Below are 25407 nucleotides of genomic sequence, written 5' to 3'. Positions count from 1 at the left end.
TTAGAGTTTGTTATATCGTATCAAACCACCTTTACTGGTGACCTCGTAGTGTGTTGGAAGAGTCTACCCTTAATTAAGGATGCTAGCTAACGTTGTCTTGACTCTATAAATTAAAAGATTATAATTTAGATGAAAGGATTAAAAATGGTAACGTACAAATATGTTCACAAGCAAATGTTATTTATTAGTTTGATTGTGTTAACATGGCATCGAGATGTGTTGTGTAGTCAAGATTTCACTTGCCATGTACAATTGTTATGCTATCTAACTATTTCTTAATTTTAGAAACTAAAGGATTACTTTACAAAGTAATGGTGGATCAGAAAGGGTAATATACAACTATATTCACATTCTAATTTAGTTTGATTAGTTAACGTGGCACACAGATATGTTACGTGGTCAAAAATCCACTAGTCTTATAAAATTATCCTTACCTAGATTTGAAGGAATGATTAAGTTTGTAACAATCAATGAGTTTATGTATAACTTTTCTTTAAAAAGTTGATGTCTGAACTTTAAATGATAATCATAGTTTATGTATGCATTGTCATTAACCATTTTTTTCTCTCCCAAAAGTCAGATTCCTAACAAAACTGATCAAACAAGTTGAGGTGTGGCATACAAATTTAATAAAGAGAGTAAAATAATTTTGGATAAAAAATATTATGGCAAACAAGAGCCGCTATTAAAATAGTCTTCTATTGATCTCATTCATAAACATCTTCTTACTAATTAATTACTTCCATAACTAATGCATCACTGTCATTTATCCGACTTATCCTTTAGGAATGCAATGAACATCTCTTACTAAATATTAATGGTCTTGGCAAAGGCTGGAGAAGTAACTACAAGGTTCCGTTTTCAAATAATTTGAATGACAACATAATACATCAAGACTTCATTAATAAACATAGAATTGTCAGGAGTAAATCAAGTTCTGCACACATTTTATATAATTCAAATCATGTGGTAAAGAAACTTGACCAAGTCATTATGCAAGTAGCATATGATTTGTGTCCTTCCGTGAGTTGTTAAATTTGTTTAGTCAAACATAGTCAGTTCAAAATTTTGACAGAACTAACCCAGATGCTCATATTTTGAAACATAATGAGAGACTAAGGGATGTCTAAACAAATTATATATATAATTTTTTTTTACCGATTCTAACTCTGATCAAATGTAAATTTGTTAGAATTATAAAAAGAATATGGCGGTGAATTTTGATTTAGAAATCTATAGAAAAATAATGTGTACATTTTTTAAACGAATATTATGATCATTTTATTATTATTATTATTATTATTTTAAAAAAAATACTATTATATTTACCATATATTGTACTGAAAAATTTAGTATAAGAAAATTCATATTGATATCGTATCAAAATTTTGGTAAATCGAATTTTCTGTATACCAAAATTTCGGTATATTATAAATTTCATGTCAAAATACTAAATCTCATATCTATATCAATACTAAAAAATTTAATAAGTATAATATCGTACTGGAATTTTTAATATATCAAAATTTATAATCTACCGAAATATCAGTATATTCAGTACAATAAGTGCGACATACTAAAAATTCAATATTTTTTCTCCTCTAGTTGTGTTCAATTTTTTCCATTCCTATTTTTCATTTGTTTTAAATTAAAATAACTCATCGTATCTTCTCACTCAATCGTTCTCTTCTTCTCATCCCGTACTTACCTCGTACAACAGAAGATATTCTTGAATTCTCACTTGGTTTGAATTCCTAGAAGAATCTTTTGTCCTCCTACACACACGCTTTGAAGGTATCACTTTTACTGCTTTCATGTCCTCTTTCGAATTGAAAGCTGTTTTCTATTGGGCATTTTGTTTTAGGGTAGGGTTTAGAGTTAAAGTGTGGCGTTCTTCATTTCCTTCACATATAGTCTCTATGTATAAAAACATTAGTAGATCCATCTCCTTTGTTTTATATGTCTTTAGTTACTTCAATTTATATTGATCAATCTCATCTCGACAGCCTTTGGGCATTTTGTTTCCTATTGGGCATTTTGTTTTAGGGTAGAGTCTAGAGTTAGGGTAGAGTTTAATTGTGTGCAAAATAATGGCTAATTTATATCGATTGACAAGTAACCAGAGGTTGGAGGGAGAGTAGGTAAGGAGAGGTAGAAGAAAGGATTTGAGGGCTTACACAATAGATACTTTGGTAGCCATCAATGGCTGCGCTCGGAACCAATCTTGACATAATAAATATACAATTGCTAAGTACACTTAGTGATCGAATATTTTGGTCACACCAATTTCCATCGCCGACGTCATTTTAGCAACCAAAATTTGTTGTCGTTACTATTTAGTGATGGAATTTAATTTTCGTTGCTAAGATTAGCGACAACATTAAAATTTGGTCGCTAAATATAACAACGAAAGTTGATCTCCATTGCTAACATTAATGATTGAAATACTATTTCCATCATTATTTTTCTGAAAATTTTCGAAAGATTTAATCCTGTTTACATGATACATCATAAACAAATTAATACACATTCACATCCAAAACATTCAAACTCATCAAACACATGCATTTCACGGTACATTGGAAAAAAAACAAAAGAATTAATTTATCATTATACTCAATCATATTTCAAGACTAAGCAAATTAAATATTGGGCAGCTAATTAGGTTAAGTATTGAATTTTAAAAAATAAAATTGATCCCCGAGATTTACATTGGCTGGAGTTTCATGTACCGCACGAGCTATCTTTTTTGTAATATATAAATTGATCCTATTTTTATTAGCATGAGGTTTTAGGGTTAGTGACGGTCAATCAACTTTAACAAAGATAACAAAAGTTTAGTAAAATTTTGATTGATTTTTTTAAACTAAATGTAAATTGACTTGTGGGAACTAAACTTTTTGGAATCACAAGTTTGCTTGGAATTATTGTTGGAAATGCAAATTCCCTTTTTGGAATTACAGCATGTTTAAAACTCAAGTTGGCTTCGTGGAACTAAATTTTGTTGGAAATGCAAGTTGACTTTTTGGATGTACACTTTCTTGGACTACATTTTGTTGGAAACTAAATAAAATTATAATTTATTGGAAATTTTCCAATGTATAAATAAGGGTCTAGATGGTACTTTTGAGTTGAACATAATGAGATATTCTCTAAGCGATCAAAATATTTGCGTCCGAAGCGATCAAGTTCTTTTATATATATATATATATATATATATATATATATATGGTCTTCTTTTAACATAAAATTGATTTTCTTTTTTATCTTCATAGAACACTCAAAAGACTTATGGTAAATTTTCCACACATGTAATATTTTGTCCAAAGGAACTTTCTTTTTTGTTTTTTTTTCACTAATCAATTAAGATCATTATACATATACATTCTGTTTCGTGAATTCTTATTTATTGTATGTATAATACAAGGTCTAGAAGAAAATACATTGGGAAACTTATTGTCTGCAGCTCTGACTGTAGGTATTTTCTTAGGCGTTGGACTCAGTTGGTTATGGCTAATTGGCAAAGGTTTGTAAGAAATTCTATAGTGGAGTACCAATATTACTATAAATAATATATAATTTATATCATACCAAAATTTGGTATATTGAATTTTCGATATACCGAATTTTCAGTATACCGAATTTTCAATGTGATATTGATATGAATTTTTTTATAGAACTTTTTGATACAGTATACAATATGCAATAGAGTTTGTTATATCATATTGAACCACTTACTGGTGACCTCGTAGTGACTCTTGGCACTCAAGTAGGAGGAGTCTACCCTTAATTAAGGATGCTAGTTAACTTTTTCTTGACTCCATAAACTAAAAGATTATAATTTAAATGAAAGGATTAAAAATAATCTATACATATTTTTTAAAATGAATATTATAATCATTTTATTATTATTATTATTATTATTTAAAAAATATTGTTCTATTTACGGTATACTATACTGAAAGAATAAGAAGATTCATATCGATACCATATCAAAATTTCGATAAACCGAATTTTCTGTATACCAAAATTTAGGTATATTATAAATTTCATGTCAAAATACTAAATCTCATATCTATATCAATAATAAAAATTTTAGTAAGATCTAATATCGTACTAAAATTTTTAATATATCAAAATTTATAATCTACTGAAATATCGATATATTTCAGTACGATAAGTGTGATATATTAAAAATTCAGTATTTTTATTGGTTTGAATTCCTAGAAGAATCTTTTGTCCTTCTACACACATGCTTTGAAGGTATCACTTTTACTGCTTTCATGTCCTCTTTCGAATCGAAAGTTGTTTCCTATTGGGCATTTTGTTTTAGGGTAGGGTTTAGGGTTAAAGTGTGACATCCTTCGTTTCATTCGCATATAGCCTCTATGTGTAAAAACATAAGTAGATCCATCTCCTTTATTTTTATATGGCTTTGATTACTTCAATTTATATTAATCAATCTCATCTCAACAGCCTTCAGAACGATCCATCAAGCAGATAGATTATGAAGATTTCACCTAACAATAAGAGTGCTATAGTTTATATTGATCAATCTTGCTCCTTGTAAGTACTGTCTTACCAGGACCCACAAGGTATTTGTCATATTGTTTCACTTTGAAAAGAGAACTTTGCAAACTAGATTAACTAAAGTATCTGTTTGTTCAAGGAGAATATATTATATTTATGTCTGTTTTGATTTTTTATATATTTTTTAAGTTGGAACTTATATTTTTCAAATTAGTTAAGACAAAGTAGCTTAATTTATATGAGTAGGATAAATTCTTTTTTGATAGTTAGTTACATGTTTACCCAGTAATTTGGAGATAGATTAGTTCTTGTCTATATGTAGGGGTGGTTCGGTACCATCAACTCGTATGTTATTATCGTACCTAAAAATTTGATATTAAAAAATTTCATACCAATACCTTTCTGAAATTTTGGTATACCAAAATTCCGGTATGATATCAATTTCATACCATTTATAATAAAATTTCGGTATTATTATGGTATATCTAAAATTTCAATATAAATCTTATACTGATATCAAAAAATTTGATACGGTATAATACCAAATCAAAATTTTTGATATACCATAAAATCGGTATATTTTGGTATGATAAATGCAATATACTGAATTTTAAATATTTTTTCCATATTTCGATAAGAATGACTTCTTACCTTTTGATATGTCCTTTAGTTATTCCTTCTTTAATTTTATTTCAGATGTACCATCAAATGAAGCACTCACATTTGTTTACCAATCTTTTGCTCCGGTAACAACAGTCATACTAGCGTATCACGAAGCAAGACTTAGGTGGCGTTTGGTTTAGAGGTTTGGGAATGAGAGAATGGATTCATTCTCAAACCTTGTATTCGGTTGATGGGAATGGAATCAAGATTTTTGAATGAAACTCAAAACCTTGGGTATGGATGAAACTCACCCCCTTCTTGGGTTTTGATGGAATGAGAATGAGAATTAAGTTTTGGACGAATATATCCTTAGTATATCTGTTTAATTTTTCTTTCATTTCACTCTCTCTCCTTATTTTCTTTCATCATACTTTCTCTCTCCTCATTCTATCATCACATTTTCTCTCTCAACATACTTTCCCTCTCTTCATTCTCTCTCATCACACATTCTCTACCATTTTCTCTCTATATTCTCTCTCATCACACACACACTCTTTCTTCATTCTCTCTTCATTTTTTCATCATACATTTTCTCTCATTATACTTTCTCTCTCCTTAATCTCTCTTACCATACTCTCTATGCACATTTTCTCTTATTACATTTTCTCTCTTTTCATTCTCTTCCATTACACTCTCTCTCCTCATTTTCTCTCATCACATTTTTCCTCTCTTCATTTTTTTCCATCACACTTTCTCTCTCATCACATTTTCTCATCATACTTTATCTTCTCAATCTCTCATTTTCTCTCATCACTTTCTCTCTCATCACATTTTCTCATCATACTTTCTCTCCTCAATCTCTCATTTTCTCTCATCCACTTTCTCTCTCTTCATTTTTTCCCATCACTCTTTCTCTCTCAGCACACTTTCTCTTATCATACTTTTTCTCTTCTCAATCTCTCCTATCACGCTCTCTCTCCTCATTTTCTCTCATCACACTTTCCATTTTTTCATTTTTTCCCATCATATTTTCTCTTTCATCATACTTTCTCTCACATCACACTTTTTCTCTCATCGTTCTCTCTCATCATATGTTTCTCTCACTTTCAACTTTCTATTCCATCTAATTTTTTCTCTTATTTTTCTCTAAGGGTAAAAAAGGAAATTTAGGTTCATTCCGATTGAAAATATTCAACTAACCAAATATTATTTTTAAGAATGATGCCCAAGCTCATACCGATTCTCATTCCACAATACTATGATACTCATTCCCATTCCGATTCATAGGAGAGAACCAAACGTCACCTTAATACTACATGTCGAAACCTGTTAGGCTATTCACTCTTCTTCTTAAGCTCACTTGGCCTAATTATGGTTAGTATCAAGAATGGACTTTTTCTAAAGCAACTTTTTTTTGTCAAATTGCATGTTTATATATTCAATTTCATTCTTGATTGAGCACAGCTAGACTTAGGGCTAACGAGTAGAGGTGGGTTGGGGATCTTCATTGGTGTCTGTATAACGAGTGCAATATTTGGTGTCGTCGGTGGTTACGTTGCAGGAGGAATGGTAGGTGATATATCTTTGATGTGCCCAGAGCTTATTATAGTGAGGATCTTTGCCTATCTAATTTTTTTAGTTCATTGGCAGCGTGTAAGATTAGCTAATAATAGAAACCTTTTTTTTTTTTTCTGAAAACAACTATTGCAGTCTCTCATGGCTGAGTTTACAGCTGCTAGGATTCTGACAGCTACTTTGAGATTAATCACGAAAGCAACTTTTGAGAGTTCAGATGAGGGCCTTCACAAGGGGGCAAGTACGTAGAATATTTACACACTAAGTAGATTAATAAGTTAAGATCTACTTTATCCTACATAGAGATATAAATCCTCCTTTTTTAGTGTTGTTTCTTGCAATCTCAACATTCTTTGAGTTGCTTGCCGTCTTTCTCTACTCATTTATATTTCCTAAATTACCAATTGTCAAATACTACCGAGCAAAGGCTACTTCTGAGTGATCAATGACAGTTACTGCTGATCTTGCTGCTGTTGGTATTCAATTATCCATAAACTATGTAGCTGTAAGATTCATAAAATAACATTATGGCATTGCTTAATTTCAGTTTTCAATAAGCAGTTTAGTTTGTCTTGGATGTGAATAATTCGTTGCAGTTGCAGGTGATAGAGGATCCGAATCAGTTTGAGCGCTTAAGTAACAAAGAACTTCTAGTTCAAAATATCGATTGCGCGCTTGTAGGGGTGAGCATTCGGTTAAATCGATTCATAAATTAACCGAATTAATCGAAAATCGATTTAATCTTGGCTAACTGGATTGAATCAAAGTTTTACGAAAATTGAATTAACCGAATCAAATAAAAAATTTGTTATTTCGGTTAACACTGAATTAACCGAATTTATTTAAAAATAATAAAAAGAATTTATACAAAATTAGTACCGAATTAACCGAACTAATTGAATTAATCGAATGTTCACCGGTCACCCCTACGCGCTTGACATCTTCCTGATATATGTCTTGACACTATCAAATTTCCCTAGTTTCATAGCCAAAGATACAAGACCTCATAGCTTGGGATCATGGTAAGTGCTCGAGCATTATCTATTCAGAGAAGAATTTATCATAAAAATAAAATGATAAATTTAATTTGACCCAGGTATACACTCGTTTTGATTGTCATTTACCACCTCTGGACCTTATGCGTGGGTATGTACCTCTTCTAAAGCTGATCAAGTTGGTATTAAGGAAAGACCTCATATTTGCTTGTCGCTCGTGTTTCCTCTTCATCCTAGCATTCTATTTCACAGTGCTACATGGAGAAGACGGACTCAGCTATGGCTACCTTAGTGTTTGCATTTTGTCAAAAGCGCCAAAAGGATACAAGGTAATTACTAATCAATCAAGATCATTATACATATACATTCTGTTCATGAATTTTTATTTGTTGTATGTATAGTGTAGGGTCCGGAGCAAAATGCATTGGAAAACTTGTTGTCTGCAGTTTTGACTATAGGTATTTTTTTAAGGGTTGGACTCAGCTGGTTTTGGCTAATTGGCAAAGGTTTGTAAGAAATTCTATAGTGGAGTACCAATATTATTATAAATAGTATAGAATTTATATCATTTCAAAATTTGGTATATTGAATTTTTGGTATATTGAATTTTCGATAAACTGAATTTTCAATACAATATCGATATAATTTTTTTTATATCAAAATTTTTGATACAGTTTACAATATGTTATTTAGAGTTTGTTATACTGTATCGAACCACCCTTATTGAACTTGTAATGCCTCTTGACACTCAAGTAGGAGGAGTCTGCACTTAATTAAGGATGCTAGCTAACGATGTGTTGACTATATAAACTAAAAGAATATAATTTAGATGAAAGAATTAAAAATGGTAACATCCAAATATATTCATATGCAAATATTATTTATTAGTTTGATTTTGTTAACATGGCATCGAGATGTGTTATCTAGCCAAGATTCCACTTGCCATGTACAATTGTTATGCTATCTAACCATTTCTTAATTTTAGAAACTAAAGGATTAATATATTCGCATTCTGATTTCAGTTTTTAGTTTGATTTGTTAACGTGGCAAACAGATGTGTTACGTAGTCAAAAATCCACTAGCCTTATACAATTATCCTTATCTAGATTTGAATGAATGATTAAGTTTGTAACCGTAAGGAAATATGTTGCTTAAACACGCAAACACACAACGGAAAAACATATTTCCTCTAGAAGATCCATGCGAAGGGAAAGAGAAATTTCTAAATATACTAAGTTTTCTATAGCATGAGAGATTATACCTTTGTAGCGTACACACGATCTCCCGACAGCTCAAATCTCAACACGATCAAACGTCTGTGCCTCTTTCAGTATCCACACGAACAAGTGTTCCTCGTTTGTCTCATAAACTCACAAAGATGGAGAAGAAAAACACTTATGGTTGTGCTAGCAACCAAGAGTGATTTCGGCCAAGAGAGGAAGAAGAAGAGGAAGGATAATGAAAAGTAACGAAAAATGAGAGTAAAATGGCTTAAGTATTTTTTATCCAATGAAAACACTTAATAACATTAATTCCATTAATGAGCCTTAATGAGTATTTACTCTCCATTAAGGGCCATTTTGAAACTCCTCATTTTTCATTCAATTTCAAAAATTGAATGTAATGATTCATTGAATTTCGAAAATTCAATGAATGTCTTCTCATTTATCCTCACTTAAGTCTAACTCAAGTATAACTCACTTGAGTCTAACTCAAGTCTAACTCACTTGAGTCTAACTCAAGTCTAATTCAATCGAGTCTTACTCAATTAATCCTAATGCAATTCAAATTCAATGAATGACTATTTCATTAATTCAAATTGTCTCCTTGAGTCTAATTTGAATTGGACTTAATCCAACAATTAGATCCAATTGAGTCCAACTCAATAAGTCCAATTTGGATTAGACTTAATCCAATGATTCATCATATGAACTCATCTCCAAATCTACTTATTCTTTGTGTGTGACCCAATAGGTTCTCGTAACGTTGGCAATGTACCCAAATCAACATTTAGATACATAAGCAATGAGTGACATCTAGCAAGACATCATTGCTATCCAAGTGACGAGAAGGTCAAGATCCGACCTAACCTGTCCGTGGCTATTATCTTGTATGACTTGGTCCCTCTATCATTGATATCTAGATTGATCAATGAGGCATAGACCGTGTCATCCTCTTATCAACCTTTGTGTTTCTTGATCTCTAAGTAGACACACTCAATCAAATAAGCTCAATATCTCATATTGACTCATTTGAGCATGACCATGCTTTTTTTGTGTCCTACTAATCAAGGGGTCCACAGATATCGCTTCCGTCATATGGAAGGGATAGATCTCATCTACATCACTCACATCCCTCCGCATAATTCATTGCATACCCAGTGATCGACTTTATTGCCCACCTTGTTACGGGTGATGTTTGTCGATACCAAAGTACACAACTCCTTATGTAGGGAACCGTAGTGACTTCAGGTCAAAGGATTATTCATACCAATAGTCACATGAGAATGTTTATGACACTCATATAACGATCCATGAAATATTTTCATGGCGGGTCATTCAGTATATAATTCTCTAATATATACTCATGTGTCAACCTGATATCTCATATCTATGACTTGTGAGATCAAGTCATCCGTTGACCTACATGCTAGTCTCAACGCATTAATATTGTCATTGTATATTAATGTTTGACTAGGAACAGTTAAGAGTAGTGTTCTCTACAATATCTCACTATCAATTCAACCAATTGATATACTGTAGATAATAACCTACTATCCAAGGATATTATTATACTTATTCAATTGACACTGAACTGAAATAAATATAATAACTAACTTTACCTTTTATTAATAATAATATATGATACAAAATGAGTCCTTTACAATCATCTCATAATTGATACTAGGGCTAATATTAATAGTAACAATAAGAGAGTTTATGTATAACTTTTTCTTTAAAAAGTTGATGTCTGATCTTGAAATGATAATCATAGTTTATGTATTCATTGACATTAATCTTTTTTTTTTCTCTCAAAAGTCAGATTGTTAACAAAATTGATCAAACAAGTTGAGGTGTAGAATACAAATTTAATAAAGAGAGTAAAATAAGTTTGGACAAAATATTATGACAAACAAGAGCCGGTCTTATTCATATACATCTCCTTATTAGGTACTTCCATAACTAATGTGTCACTTCCATTCATGGAACTTGTCTTTTAGGAATGCAAGGAACATCTCTTACTAAATATCAATGGTCTGGGCAAAGGTTGGAGAAGTAACTAGAAGGTTCCATTTTCCATCAATTTGAATGGCAACATAATGCATCAACAATTCATCAAGAAACATAGAATTGTCAGGAGTAAATTAAGGTCTGCGGTGCACATTTTATATACTTTAAATCATGTGGTAAAGAAACTTGACCGAGTCATCATGCGAGCAGCATGAGTCTATTAAATTTGTTTTGTCAAACATAGTCAACTTAAAGATTTTGACAGAACTAATCTAGAGGCTCATATATTGAAACATAATGAAAGAGTGACAGATGACTACAACTTAAAGGTTTTGTCACGTTTTTTTTCAATAAATGTATTATTTTAAATTATAAAGTATTATTAAATTTATGAAAGGTGTTTATTTTATTTTTCTTCCTAAAGAAATAAATTATTTTAGATACTTCTGAGAAGTACTCATTAGAGGCACAAGAATCACATGCATTTGAAAATGAACCTGTACACATTCCGCAAGCCTCATAAGACCAAATTTTACTGGAAAATACTTTTAACTTTGCCATATCTCTTAACTTTTTGCGGCTTGAGAAACATGCTAGTTCATGTGTCGGACTGAAACACACTCATCATAGAAAATCAAATCATGTCACAGAAGATTTGAAAGATACCGAGAACTATTATCTAGATTTCTAAAAACTAATTAGCTAATCTGTTGGTGCGAGAAGCATCCGACGATCGATCATTATTTTGATAATGTCAAAGGAATTCAAAGTTAAGTTGTTTTGTGATTTAACATACTTAATTGAGTGTTTCAAGAAAGTCCTAGCTGCGGTTAGGCAGGTGGAAAACCCTAGGGGGTGGTAACCCTAGGGGGTGGTAACCCTATGCGGAAAGACTTGGCGGGTCGAGAGTTTCAGGCAAAAGTCCAAGGGGAGGTAACCCTAGGTGGAAAGTCCTCGTGTCGCGAACCAGGTGAAAGACTGGACGAGCCGGGAAGAGGAAGTCCAGCAGAAAGTCCGGAAGCTTCGAACGCTGAGCAAAAGTCCAGTCGATCTGGAGGATCGCACTGGCAACAGGTAAATCTCCTGAGTGGAGTAGGTGAGGACGCGTTCCCCGTAGAGGAAACAGTAGGCGTCAAGTCGACCTAGGGTTTCCGGTTGGAAATCCGAAGTCAGATCCGGACAGTCCGACGACTGTCAATTATATCTATCATATTGTTTCTGTGCTAACTTTGTTTTACAGGGTTTGTGTTTAGGACTAACACATTTTGCAGGAACAAAGAAGCAATTTAGACCTCGGATGAACAGTGTCTGAGGCGCCTCCATGGGGCTTGGAGGCGCCTCGAGTGCTAGCCGAAGCCAGCTGTCCAGAGACGCTGGAGGCGCATCGGAGGTCACTAGAGGCGCCTTGGACCAGGCGTTGGAGGCGCCTTGGAGCAATTTGGAGGCACCTTCAGTGGGATAAGGCGCGACCAGATCAGAGTTGATCCACACGTGCGACTCAGCGGCCTAGAGGCGCCTCAGACAGGCTTGGAGCCGCCTCCAGCATTGTTTAAAAGGGGGGTTCAAGGCAGAGGCTTAAAAAAACATCTTCCAAGCGATCAAGCTACAACGCGCTGCCTCAAAAACACCCTGAAGTGCTGCTACAAGTTTCTGACGACCCGGAGCTCCGCGATTTTAAGATTTTATCGTCGGTATAAGTTTAATTTAATTATTGCACTTATTTTAATTCTCAGTTGTACAAACTTTTGCGCGATATAGTTGTTGCCCACAGTAAGCGATCAACGATCGCGGGCCTTGGAGTAGGAGTCGCCCTAGGCTCCGAACCAAGTAAATCTTGGAGTCTTCTGTGTGTTGGTTGTTTTATTTATTTCCGCTGCGTTACTCGTAAGATTTCCGAAACGAAAAGTGAAAGTCACGAGCGCTATTCACCCCCCTCTCTAGCGCGTCTCGATCCAACAATTGGTATCAGAGCGGGGTCGCGTTAATCTGGTGCAACCACCAATCACGTAATTTTTCGTGGTATTTTCAGTTTTACGGAGTCAATTAGAATTAGCTTAATAGCTATATTCTAATTTTTTTTCGAATCCGTTTTGCTCGAGGCCGGTGCACCACCACTCGAGTTCGTTATTTCTTAAGTTTATTTCCCGCACTGCTAATCCAAGACCTAGTCTTGGGACATTTCTACTTTGTCGTTGTTTTTGCATATCGCTAATGGCCCAACAAGAGGGTTTCAGCACCGTTCGCCCCCCACTTTTTTCCGGAGAAGACTTCGGATATTGGAAGGGGCGAATGGAAACCTTTCTCAAGACACAGTTCGACACGTGGATGATTATCAAGACTGGAATACAACTGCCAACCGACGAAGATGGCAAGCCGACACCCTACGAAAAATGGGAACCGACCCTAATCAAGAAGGTAGAAGCTGATGCCAGAGCGACCTGCACCCTCCAGTGCGGACTGACCAAGGAGGAACTCAACAGAGTTGGACCATTCTCCAGCGCAAAAGAGCTTTGGGAGAAGCTGATCAAACTCCACGAGGGCACCTCCGATACCAAGGTAAGCAAGAGAGATCTCTTGTTCAATAAATAATATAATCTGAAAATGCAGGAAGGAGAGACAGCAAGTCAACTCCATGCACGGATTCAAGACATCCTCAACTCCCTCCGCCCTATCGGGCAAAAGGTCGAGAACATGGACATTATAAGGTACACACTTAATGCTTTTCCGAATAACACATTGGGGGCATCGATGGTAAATGCCTACAAAGTCTCCAAGGATTTAACTTCCATTAGACTAGATGAATTATTTTCAGAATTCGAATTGCATGAACAAACTAATACACAACCAATCGAGAAAGCTATTGCTTTGGTTGCAGGTACCAGTCGAACACAGGAACCAAGATCACGGTGAAGAACTAAACCTGAATCGGAAGTCGAACCCGACTCAGACGATGAAGACGACGAATTGACCTCCGAACTCGTGAATATTGTGAAGAAGCTCTACAAGAAGAAGAAGGGATTCAACAAGAGAGACCTAAAGAAAGTCGTACAATCAAAGGAGGTTCAACCCAGCTCAAAGGTCAAGTTTGAGGTGATCTATTATGGGTGCAACCAGAAGGGGCACATCAAAGCCAACTGCCCCAATCAGAAGGATGCAAAGAAGCAGAGGAAGAAGAAGGTGCTAAAAGCAACCTTTGAAGAATCTTCAGAAGAGGATACCGACGACGAGCTCGAACAGATGAGCCTTCTTGCCCTGATGGCCCGAGACCAAATCAATGTGTCCGAGAACGAGAGCGAGTCGGAAGCAGAATCGAAAAGAAGCCATGGATCCGTATCCGTTTCCGAAGGGCCCGATCCCTCTGTAAGTATCCCTCGACTAAACAATCTAGTCAATTACTTGTTACAAAAATTAGCTAAGTCTAATCTTAGAATTAAGTCACTTCTAAAGGAAGTAGCTGTCCTTAAAGAAGTGACTAACCCCGAATCTTTGACTGAACCAGTTCAGACTAGAAACTCGACTCAAGTCCAAAAACTTGAGGAAGAGAATTCCAGCCTGAAAACTCAGGTCAAGGATCTGGAGAAAACATTAGAATGATTCTCTTTGGGTTCCAAGAACCTTGACCTAATTCTTGGAACACAAAGGGCAATCTACAATAGAACTGGACTAGGATTCAAATCAAAAAAGAAATATAAGTCATATTTATCACTTATACAAAGAACAAATAGAAAAATGGTCCAAGCATGGGTCCCCAAGTCCAACATGATCAATCAAGTTGGACTTGGACAATATTGGGTTCCCAAGGATCAAATATATTATCTCGATAGACCATATCGAGGCTATGATCCAGGGGGAGTAAACACAAAAACCATTAAAATTAAAAGATAAATTCAAATGTAAAATTAAATCAAAATCAAATCAAAAGTAAACAAAAATTCAAAATAGAAAGAGGCTCCAGAATAGCTGGCACCTCCGAACTTAATCCACCCGATAAGGGTAACCAAGAGTAGACTACCTGGCAGGGTAATTAAGGTTAGATCAAAATGGGATAGGTTTAACTTGACCCACGGTACTGGTGAAGTATTGGATGATAGTACGTTGGGGAAGCTTAGTCATCGCATGTCTAGGAAGATATGGCTTCGACCTGGTGCATTTGGCTAAGTGGAACTGACCGAAGCTACCCTTTATGGATCCTAACCAGTTAGACCAAGGTTTTGTACTAAGTTCAATGTGTAGTATTATTTGGAAAATCTCGAAGGCATGGTTACTTTAATGAGGTCCTTGTGACTCACCATAGCCCAGAAGTTTATCCGAAGAACGCCTACTTGTTGAACCCAAAGCTGAACCTGAATCTAACACAAAGTTAAATAAAATCCTAAAATTGAATCTAATTCATCTCACAAAAATTATAGGATTCCCTGATTGAAAATTTAGATCGGGTGAGATGACTAAGGAATAGAAATTAATATTAATTCAAATTCAAAATTAAATTCGAAATTTAATTCAAATTCAAAATTAAATTCATAATTAAAATTAATTCAAATTCAAAGTTAATTAACTTAAAATCATTTTTCAAAAATTAATTAACTTAAAATCATTTTTCAAAAATTAATTAACTTAAAATCATTTTTCAAAAATTAATTAACTTAAAATTATTTTTTAAAATTTTAATTAACTTAAAAATTAATTAACTTAAAATTATCTTTCAAAAATTAATTAACTTAAAATCATTTTTCAAATTTAATTAACTTAAAATCATCTTTCAAAAATTAATTAACTTAAAATTATTTTTTAAAAAAATTTAACTGATAAAATATTTTTCAAAATTTAACTAACTTATTTCTTAATTAACCTAACTTTTAAAACAAATCAACTTAATAATAATAATAAATAAATAAATAATTGTATCAACTTAAAATATTTTTCAAATTAACTAACCTAATAACTATTGAAACCTAGTATGGGTGAAATGAAAAAATAGAGAGCTTATTTCAATCAAACTATCTTTTAATTCATTAAAAGAATCCAAATCAACTACTTTATGTGTAGGAATTGGATCAATGGATAATAGATAGTGGATGCTCCAGACATATGACTGGAGATAGGTTAAAGTTCACTAAGCTTAAACTGAAGAATCTAGGGTCAATTGCGTTCGGCAACGACGATAAACTTAAGGTAATCGGAAGAGGTAATATCGAACTTAACTCCAATTTTGTCATTCAAAAAGTGCTATTAGTTGAAAATTTTAATTTTAACCTATTGAGTATTAGCCAATTATATGATAGTGGATACTTAGTTACCTTTGATAATTCTGGATGCTTAATTGAAAACGTCGACAACCCCGAAATCAGATTTAAAGGACTTAGGAAAAATAACATCTATACAATTGACCTACCCTCAATAAAGTGCCTCTTGACACAACAAGAGGAAACCAACTTGTGACACAGAAGACTGGGTCACACTCATAGTAGAGTCATTTCAAAAATGAGTCAAAACGGCTTAGTTAGAGGATTGCCCAAATTAAGAAACCTAGCAAACACAATTTGTCATCCCGTCAACAAGGAAAACAAACCAAGTCAACCCACAAATCAACCAGTCAAGATAGAACTAACTCTTTACTTGAGCTCCTTCATCTAGACCTATTTGATTCACATGGGGCCAAGTCACTAAGCAAGAACTAGTATTGCTTAGTTATAATTGATGACTACTCCAGGTTCACCTGGGTAAAATTTCTAAAAACAAAAGATGAAACCTTTAAAGTCTTTAGTAATTTTTTGTAAATTAACAGAAAATGAAAAAGATACTAAAATTAAAAGGATTAGAAGTGATCAGGGGGGGAGATTTGAAAATCATAAATTTATCCAATTTTGTAACATCAACGGATACAAACATGAATTTTCATGCCCTAGAACCCCCCAACAGAACGTGCTAGTAGAACGAAAAAATAGAACCTTACAAGAAGCCGCTAGAACCATGCTAAACGAATATAATTTAAATCATCAATTTTGGGCTGAAGCAATAAATACGACAAACTATATTCAAAATCGAATTCTAATTAACAAACTTTATAATAAAACCCCTTATGAAATATATTATAATAAAATTCCCAACTTAAACTACTTAAAAGTATTTGCATGTAAAGTTCATATTTTAAACACCAAAGACTACTTAGGAAAATTTACAGTCAAATCAAACCAAGGAATCTTTTTAGGACATTCTACAACCAGTAGGGCCTATAGAGTCTACAACCAAAATACACTAAAAGTTGAAAAAACAACTAATGTAATATTTGATGAAGAAAACCATCTACCAAATATAGGTAAAAATGCAGACATTAATCCAAGAATTATAGAAGACGATGAAATTCAACTTAATACTAGTAAACCAGAGGAACTAACTCCTAACACAAATATAAGACCAACGAGAATAAGTATTTCTCACCCACCTGACCAAATTTTGGGTGACCCAAACCTAGGAGTTAGAACTAGATCCTCTTATAGAAACCTGAGTCAAATTGCCCTTATTTCTAAGATTGAGCCTAAAACGATAGAAGAAGTCCTACCTAACCCAGACTGGATCATTGCTATGCAGGAAGAGCTAACCCAATCTGATAGAAACCAAGTCTGGGAACTTGTACCTAAACCCATAGATAAGTCCATAATTGACACCAAATAGGTATTTAGGAACAAATTGGATGATCAGGGGGAAATAGTTAGAAACAAGGTCAGACTAGTAGCCAAAAGGTTTCAGTCAGGTTGAAGGTTTAGATTATGACGAAACCTATGCACCAGTAGCTAGACTCGAATCTATTAGGATGTTGCTGGCTTATGCAGCACATAAAGGATTTAGATTATTCCAAATGGATGTCAAGTCAGCCTTTTTGAATGGATTTATTAAGGAAGAGGTATATGTAGGTAAACCCTCAGGTTTTGAGGACTTAGATCATCCAAACCATGTATTTAGACTAAAAAATGCCTTATATGGACTAAAACAAGCACCTAGGGCATGGTATGAACGGTTATCTAATTACCTAATATCCAAGGGTTTTAACCAAGGTCAAATAGATCAGACTAGGGGTGTAAATGAATCAAGTCGTTCGCGAGCTATTCGAAGCTCGATTCGATAAAAGCTCGCTTGAGCTCGTTTAATGAGGCTCGTTAAGATAAACAAACCAAGCTCAAGCTTCGCAATATTCGGCTCGTTAGCTCGTGAACACATTAGTTAAGTTCATTAAGCAACTTTAAAAAAAAAATAATAGTTTTGATATTGAATTTATAGATTTTTTACTCTACTTATGAAAAATATATACAAATATATTAAATTTATTTATTAGAATAAAATTATAAATTTTAATAATATTATTATAATTTTCTCTAAATATATAATTTAGTTTTTAATGAATATTTAAATTTATGATTTATATTTATTAAGCTCGTTTAGGCTCGATAAAAGCTCGAATAAGCTCGTGAGCCATGAATATATTCATTAAATAAAGCTCGAGCTCGGCTCGATTATAAACGAGTTAAGCTCAAACATTCAAGAGTTCGGCTCGGCTCGGCTCGGCTCGATTACAGCCCTAGATCAGACCCTATTTGTCAAAACCATAGAAAAAGACATTTTTATTGCCCAAATATATGTTGACGACATAATTTTTGGCTCAACTAACACTAAACTTTTAAAAGAATTTGTTAATTTGATGGAAAACGAATTTGAGATGAGTTTGGTAGGGGAACTCAATTTTTTCTTAGGCTTACAAATTAAACAAACCAAAGATGGAATCTATATTTATCAAACCAAATATGCTAAAGAACTAATTAAAAAATTTGGCATGGAAAACTCAAAAATTATAAACACTCTAATGGTAACAAATAGCAACATTGATTCCGACCCAGAAGGAAAACCAGTAGACCCAAAGTACTATAGAAGTATAATAGGTAGTTTACTCTACCTAACTGCAAGTCGACCCAATATTTTATTTGCAGTAGGTATGTGCGCAAGATACCAATCATGTGCAAAAGAGTCACACGTAACATATATTAAAAGGATACTTAGCTACATTAAGAGCAAAATTTGTTTTCGTTACTCATTAGCGATGGAATCTAATTTTCATTGCTAAAATTAACGACGACATTAAAATCTGGTCCCTAAATATAACAACGGAAATTGATCTCCATTGCTAACATTAGCGACTGAAATACTATTTCCATCATTATTTTTCTAAAAATTTTTGCTACCACTTTTTTTAGATAAACAAACCAATACATATTCACATCCACAACATTCAAATTCATCAAACGCATTAACATTCACGAGACATTTGAATGTATGTTTGGGCAGAGCACAATTATTGGAACGCCCACTATCCAAAAGGGAAAAGATTTAGTGAAGGATCACAGTGTTGTGCATTGAATTAAAAAAAAAATTAATTTATCATTATTCTCAATCCTATTTCAAGACTAAGCAAATTAAATATTGGGCTGCGAATTATGTTAAGCATTAAATTTTAAAAATAAAATTGATGTTCGGGACTTTGACGGGAGTTTTATGTACCGCACAAGCTATCTTTTTTTAATGTATAAATTGATCCTATTTTTATTAGCTTGAGATTTTAGGGTTAGTGACAACCAATCAACTTTAACAAAGATAACAAAAGTTTAGTAAAATTTTGATTGATTTTTTGAAACTAAATGTAAATTGATTTGTGGGAACTAAACTTTTTGGAATCACAAGTTTGCTTGGAATTATTGTTGGAAATGCAAATTCACTTGTTGGAAATGCAAATTCACTTATATATATATATATATATAAGTTTTAAAAAAAAGTTAAATTCCTTATCTTTTGTCCACATTTTACGAGTTTTTTTTTTTTTTTTTTTTTTTTTTGCATAGTTGGCCATCAAAATGTTCTCTATATTTTGGTGAATATATATATATATATTTACAATTTATATTGTAGAAAGCGTATGATATCAGGTTTTTCTTTTAACAGAAAATTGATTTTTTTTTTTTTATCATATAACACTCAAAAGAATTATGGTAATTTTGCCACACATGTAATATTTTGTCCATAAGGAACTTTCTTTTATGTTTTTTTTTCACTTCACTATGTTGCTTTGACTGATCGAGAGTGGAACTCCTCTTGAATTCTGAATTCTGTCTTCCTTCACCAAAAAAATGTCTTCCCCTTATCTGAAACTCATTTTCTCTATTCTACCTTGAGGTGATAAAGCCTTGTCTATTTCTCATTTCCCTTAACAAACAAAGAGGGAATATAGATATTTGAGAAAATAAATTTAAGCATTCATCCTTTGTAACTCATCCACCCAAAATCAGACGGAAAAATTAAGTTAATTAACACATGTTGATAAAGTATAATTTTCTTGTCATTCCTCCCTCCACCTCCCCATGTTTTCTATTTCTTCATCACCTCAGTTAACCATCTCTTTGTTGAGAGACAATACCTTAAGCTAAACTGGGGTATAGTGTCTAAAACTTTGCTCAAGGTGCAGAAGGCCAGAACTTAAGGTATTAAAAGGCAGAAGATGCAAGTAATGTCCCAACTAAACATATTATTTTGAATCAAACCTTTAGGCTTAAGTGCTTTAATTGACAGAATTCATCCCCGGAGCTATGGTAAAGTGGCAGGGTATTCAGATTGTCACCCAGACACCCGCGGTTCGAGCCCCAGCTATGATAAATTTGCAGAAATTTTTCCTCCAAATGGGACACGCAATTAAAGGATGCTGAGTTTCTGAACTGCCCGCTGCGAGCGCTTCCCGATTTATCCTGGTGGTCGGTAGGAAACTTCCGTGAGACCGGACCGGTCACCCCAGATTCGACGTTATCCAACCTGATTAATCTTTTTTTTTTTAATTGACATAATTCTAAATGAATTTTTTGGTTCTACTATGAGCGTTTCTTTTAAACAGGTTTTTGTTGCCCTCCCAGATGAAGTGCTTGTCAAAATGAGTGCACCTCCGAAGACTGAAGTGCCAAATTTTCACCAAATCAACTAGCTGAGTCAGATGGTATTTTATTTAAATTTCTTACTAGACTTTGAATGATAGCTGCAAAATTCAAAGCACATTTTGATGCAACTGGCAGTCTCTAGAGGTCGCAACAACCCCAGGAAAGCCTGGCTTCTTCTATATCACAGGACATCGCAAGCATAAAATGAATTGTGTGTGCGGTTCCTACTATAGGAAGTTTCTTTATATGACCATGATATTCGGAATTTTAGGTTCATTTATGTTTCTTATCAGTGGAAAGTATGTCCTTTGGATTAATTGGAAAATATAAACTTGTTATTTCAATAAAAACTTTACTGAGAAAGGTTTTATTTTATCATTATTTTACAATTTTTGTATTCAAATTAAATAAAATCAAAATTAAATTTCAACTTAAAATTTAACTAAAATGATTTCTCTTTATTTGATGCATTAATGTTGCATCTGGTCTTAATGCCCTATTAGTTTTATTAGTGGGATTTGCATATTTTATTTTAAAAACTAGACATTAATTTTCCATTTTCCATTTACTATATATATATATTTACCAATTCTGATTCAGACGGAATTATAGAAAGAATATAAATCTGCCGGAATTATAGAAAGATTATGGGGTAAATTTTAATTTAGAATTCTATAGAAAAATAACTTGTACATATGTTTTTAAAAGGAATCTTATGATCATTTAATTATTATTATTATTTTAAAAAACTATTGTGTTTAAATTTTTTCTATTTCTGTTCTTCGTTTATTTCCTGAAAGAAGAAAGTACAACTCATCCTCATCTTCTCACTCAACTATTTCTCATCCGTACCTTTGGGCCTTCCTTCTCTTCGTATCTTCTTCTTGAATCCTCAGTTCGGTTTGAATTCCTTGAAGATTATTTTATCCTCCTCTACACACACACTTTGAAGGTATCATTTTCACTGCTTTGTCTCTCTTTCAAATTGAAAGTTGTTTCCTTTTGGGCATTTTGTTTTAGCGTTTAGGATTAATGTGCGGCGTTGTTAGTATCAGCATATAAGCTCTTAGATAATAAGATTAGGAGATCAGTCTCCTTTTTTTTATATGGTTGATCAATCTTACTCTTTGTAAATCCTTTCGTACCTGGACCCGTCAGGTATATGTGATATTGTTTCGGGAAAAGAGAACACCTTGCTGTCTGATTAACTAAAATATTAGCTTGTTCAGAGAGAATATTTGTTTTTCTGTTTAGATTTTTTATATATATTTGTAAGCCAGTTTTTTTATAAGGTAAAATTATAAAATTATTTTTAAATGACTAAATTATGTACCAATTTTATGTTTTATTTCTAATCAATAAATCGAATTAATTTTTGTTTAAAGATCAGAACAAATCAGTCGACTGAAAAAAACTCGACTAATTTACTTTTTAACTAAGTCAATTTTGAATAAAATTAGTTGATTGACCAAATGATCTCAGATTGACATAAACACGTTCTTATGTTTTCGACTAATTCTCCTAATTATATTCATGCCTACAAACGTCAAGTTGACCCAATATATTGAGAGTATTGATTTTTTTAAACATGAATATGTTTGAAAAATATAATTCATGTTAAAAAATCATTGTTTTTAATATATTGGGTCAAATTGAAATTTGAGAGTATGGATATAACCAGGAGAACTAGCCGAACACATAAAAATTTGTTTCATATTAATCCGAGATCGTTTGATCCATAGTCAATTTTGTCTAAAATCGACTAATAAACCAAATAATCTCATATTGACAAAAACAAATTCTTATATGTTCATCTAATTTTCCTTATTATATTTATGCTTTCAAATTTCAATTTGACTCAATATATTAAGAGATTTTTTTAATATGAATTAAAAAAAATTTTGAACACATTCATGTTCCTTAGTATATTAAGTTAAATTGATGTTTGAGAGCGTGAATATAATCAAGAAAATTAGATAAATAGATAGAAATTAGTTTCATATCAATTCGAGATCTTTGGTCCATCAACCGATTTGTCCAAAATCGATTTTGATACAAAAGCAAATCAGTCAAGATTTACTCAAAATTTCAGCACAGAGAGAAATCGATTCGACTGATTAGGGATAAAACGGAAAATGAGTACATGATTTTGTCATTTTAAAACTATCCTACGTGATTTGATAAATTCTATACTTTATCTATGCGGTCAGTAAAATGATGATTTTAAGTTGGAACTTGTATTTTAAATTTAGTTAAGATAAAGTAACAAAATTTATATACAAATTCTTCTGATAGTTAGTTATTTGTTTACCGAGTAATTTTGAGATAGATTAGTTCATGTACATATTTCACCTTCCAATTAATAAAGTTGAGATTACTTTTATCTGTTTTACGCTTTCCCAAAATTCTTATATCTAAATGGGGCTTGCTTAACACGCGAATTAAAACGGCTGAAGTGGAGCGGCCATGAGTAACCACATGCAAAACTTGGAATTCGACAAAACGAAGGTTCTTCCTTACAAATATAGTTTCCACCAGATCCATAATTGTGTTTATTCGATCACTTCACCAAACTCTTATTTGAAACAGGGAAGATTTACTGCGTTGTTTACAATCTGGCTGCTTGGAAATGGAACTCTTTTCGCCTGGAACAGCATAATAACCATTGGGGATTACTATGCTTCTCTCTTTCCAGTAAGCAATCACTTTTTCATCCAGAATGACTTCTTACATATGTTGTTTAATTATTCCTTAATTTTATTTCAGATGTACCATCCAATGAAAGCACTCACGTTTGTCTACCAATCTTTTGCCCTGGTAACAACAGCCATACTAGCATATCACGAAGCAAGACTTAATACTAGATGTCGAAATCTGTTAGGCTACTCACTCTTCTTCTCAAGCTCACTTGGCCTAATTGTGGTTAGTATCAGGAATGGACTTTTTCTAAAACATTCTTTTTTTCAAACTGCATGTTTTATTCAATTCAATTCTTGATTGGGCGCAGTTAGACTTAGCGACGATGGGTAAAGGTGGGTTGGGCATCTTCATTGGTGTCTGCATAGCGAGTGCAGTGTTTGGTGTTGCCGGCGGTTATGTTGCAGGAGGAATGGTTGGTGATATATCTTTGATGTGCCCAGAGCTTATTATTGTGAGTATCTTTGTCATCTGATTTTTTTAGTTCACTAGCAGAGTGTAGGATTAGTTAATAATATAAACTTTTTTTTTTTTCTGAAAACAACTATTGTAGTCCTTCATGGCTGGGTTTGCAGCTGCTGGGACTCTGACGGCTACTTTAAGATTAGTCACAAAATCAGCATTTGAGAGTTCAGATGATGGCCTTCGCAAGGGGGCAAGTACGTAGAATATTTACAAGCTAAGTAGATTAATACGTTAAGATCTATTTTATCCTAAATAGAGATATAAATCCTCCTTTTTCAGTGTTGTTTCTTACAATCTCAACATCCTTTGAGCTGATTTGCGTCTTTCTTTACGCATTTATATTTCCTAAATTACCGATGGTCAAATACTACCGAGCAAAAGCTGCTTCTGAGGGATCAAAGACGGTTACTGCTGACCTTGCTGCTGCTGGTATTCAATTATCGACAAACGTTGCAGCTGTAAGATTCATAAAATAAAATTATGACATTGCTTAACTTCAGTCTCCAGTAAGCAGTTTAGTTTGTCTCGGATGTGAATACATCCTTGCATTTGCAGGCGATGGAGGATCCGAATCAGTTTGAGCGCTTAAGTAACAAAGAGCTTCTACTTCAAAATATCGATTACGTGCTTGACATCTTCCTAATATATGTCTTGACACTGTCAATTTTCCCTGGTTTCATAGCCGAAGATACAAGATCACATAGCTTGGGATCATGGTAAGTACTTGAGCATCATCTATTCAGAGAAGAATTTATCATAAAAATAAAATGATAAATTTAATTCGACCCAGGTATACACTCGTTTTGATTACCATGTACCATGTTTGGGACCTTGTGGGTGGATATGTACCTCTTCTAAAGCCGGTCAAGTTGGTATCAAGGAAAGGCCTCATATTTGCTAGTCTCTCGCGTTTCCTCTTCATCCCAGCATTCTATTTCACAGCGAAGCATGGAGATCAAGGGTGGATGATAATGTTGACGTCCGTCTTGGGACTTAGCCATGGCTACCTTAGTGTTTGTATTTTTTCAGAAGCACCAAAAGGATACAAGGTAATTACTAGTCAATCAAGATCATTATACATATACATTCATGAATTCTTATTTGTTGTTCCTTGTGATAATGCAGGGTCCGGAACAAAATGCATTGGGGAATTTGTTGTCTGCAGTTCTGACTGCAGGTATTTTCTTAGGCATTGGACTCAGCTGGTTATGGCTAATTGGCAAAGGTTTGTAATAAATTCTATAGTGAAGTACCAATATTATCCTACCTAAAAATTTTGTAGCGGAGTACATTATCCTACCTAGAAATTCTGTAGTGATGTTATGTGGATGTTTAAACATTTGATTA

General features: G+C 33.3%; 1 protein-coding gene and 1 pseudogene across 1 annotated transcript; both read left to right on the top strand.

The window, feature by feature from the left end:
- Nucleotides 1–1207: 1207 nt before the first annotated feature.
- LOC122015579 lies at nucleotides 1208–20945 on the top strand (annotated as a pseudogene).
- Nucleotides 20946–23364: 2419 nt separating this feature from the next.
- On the top strand, nucleotides 23365–25407 carry LOC122015578 (equilibrative nucleotide transporter 3-like). Its single transcript, XM_042572553.1, has 9 exons — nucleotides 23365–23406; nucleotides 23488–23592; nucleotides 23665–23820; nucleotides 23906–24049; nucleotides 24149–24254; nucleotides 24340–24518; nucleotides 24616–24776; nucleotides 24851–25109; nucleotides 25186–25407. Exons 1-9 carry the CDS (start codon nucleotides 23365–23367, stop codon nucleotides 25291–25293), a joined length of 1260 nt encoding a protein of 419 aa, XP_042428487.1. The 3' UTR covers nucleotides 25294–25407.

This window comes from Zingiber officinale, chromosome 8B (genome assembly GCF_018446385.1).
Source record: "Zingiber officinale cultivar Zhangliang chromosome 8B, Zo_v1.1, whole genome shotgun sequence".
Lineage (NCBI taxonomy): Eukaryota > Viridiplantae > Streptophyta > Magnoliopsida > Zingiberales > Zingiberaceae > Zingiber > Zingiber officinale.
This window is presented reverse-complemented; position numbering and strand designations above follow the sequence as displayed.

Coding starts and splice junctions, on each gene's coding strand:
- LOC122015578 (XM_042572553.1), top strand. CDS start 23,365: ATGAGTAACCACATGCAAAACTTGGAATTCGACAAAACGAAG. Junction 23,593..23,664: donor ACTATGCTTCTCTCTTTCCA/GTAAGCAATCAC, acceptor ATTTTATTTCAG/ATGTACCATCCAATGAAAGC. Junction 24,777..24,850: donor TCACATAGCTTGGGATCATG/GTAAGTACTTGA, acceptor AATTCGACCCAG/GTATACACTCGTTTTGATTA.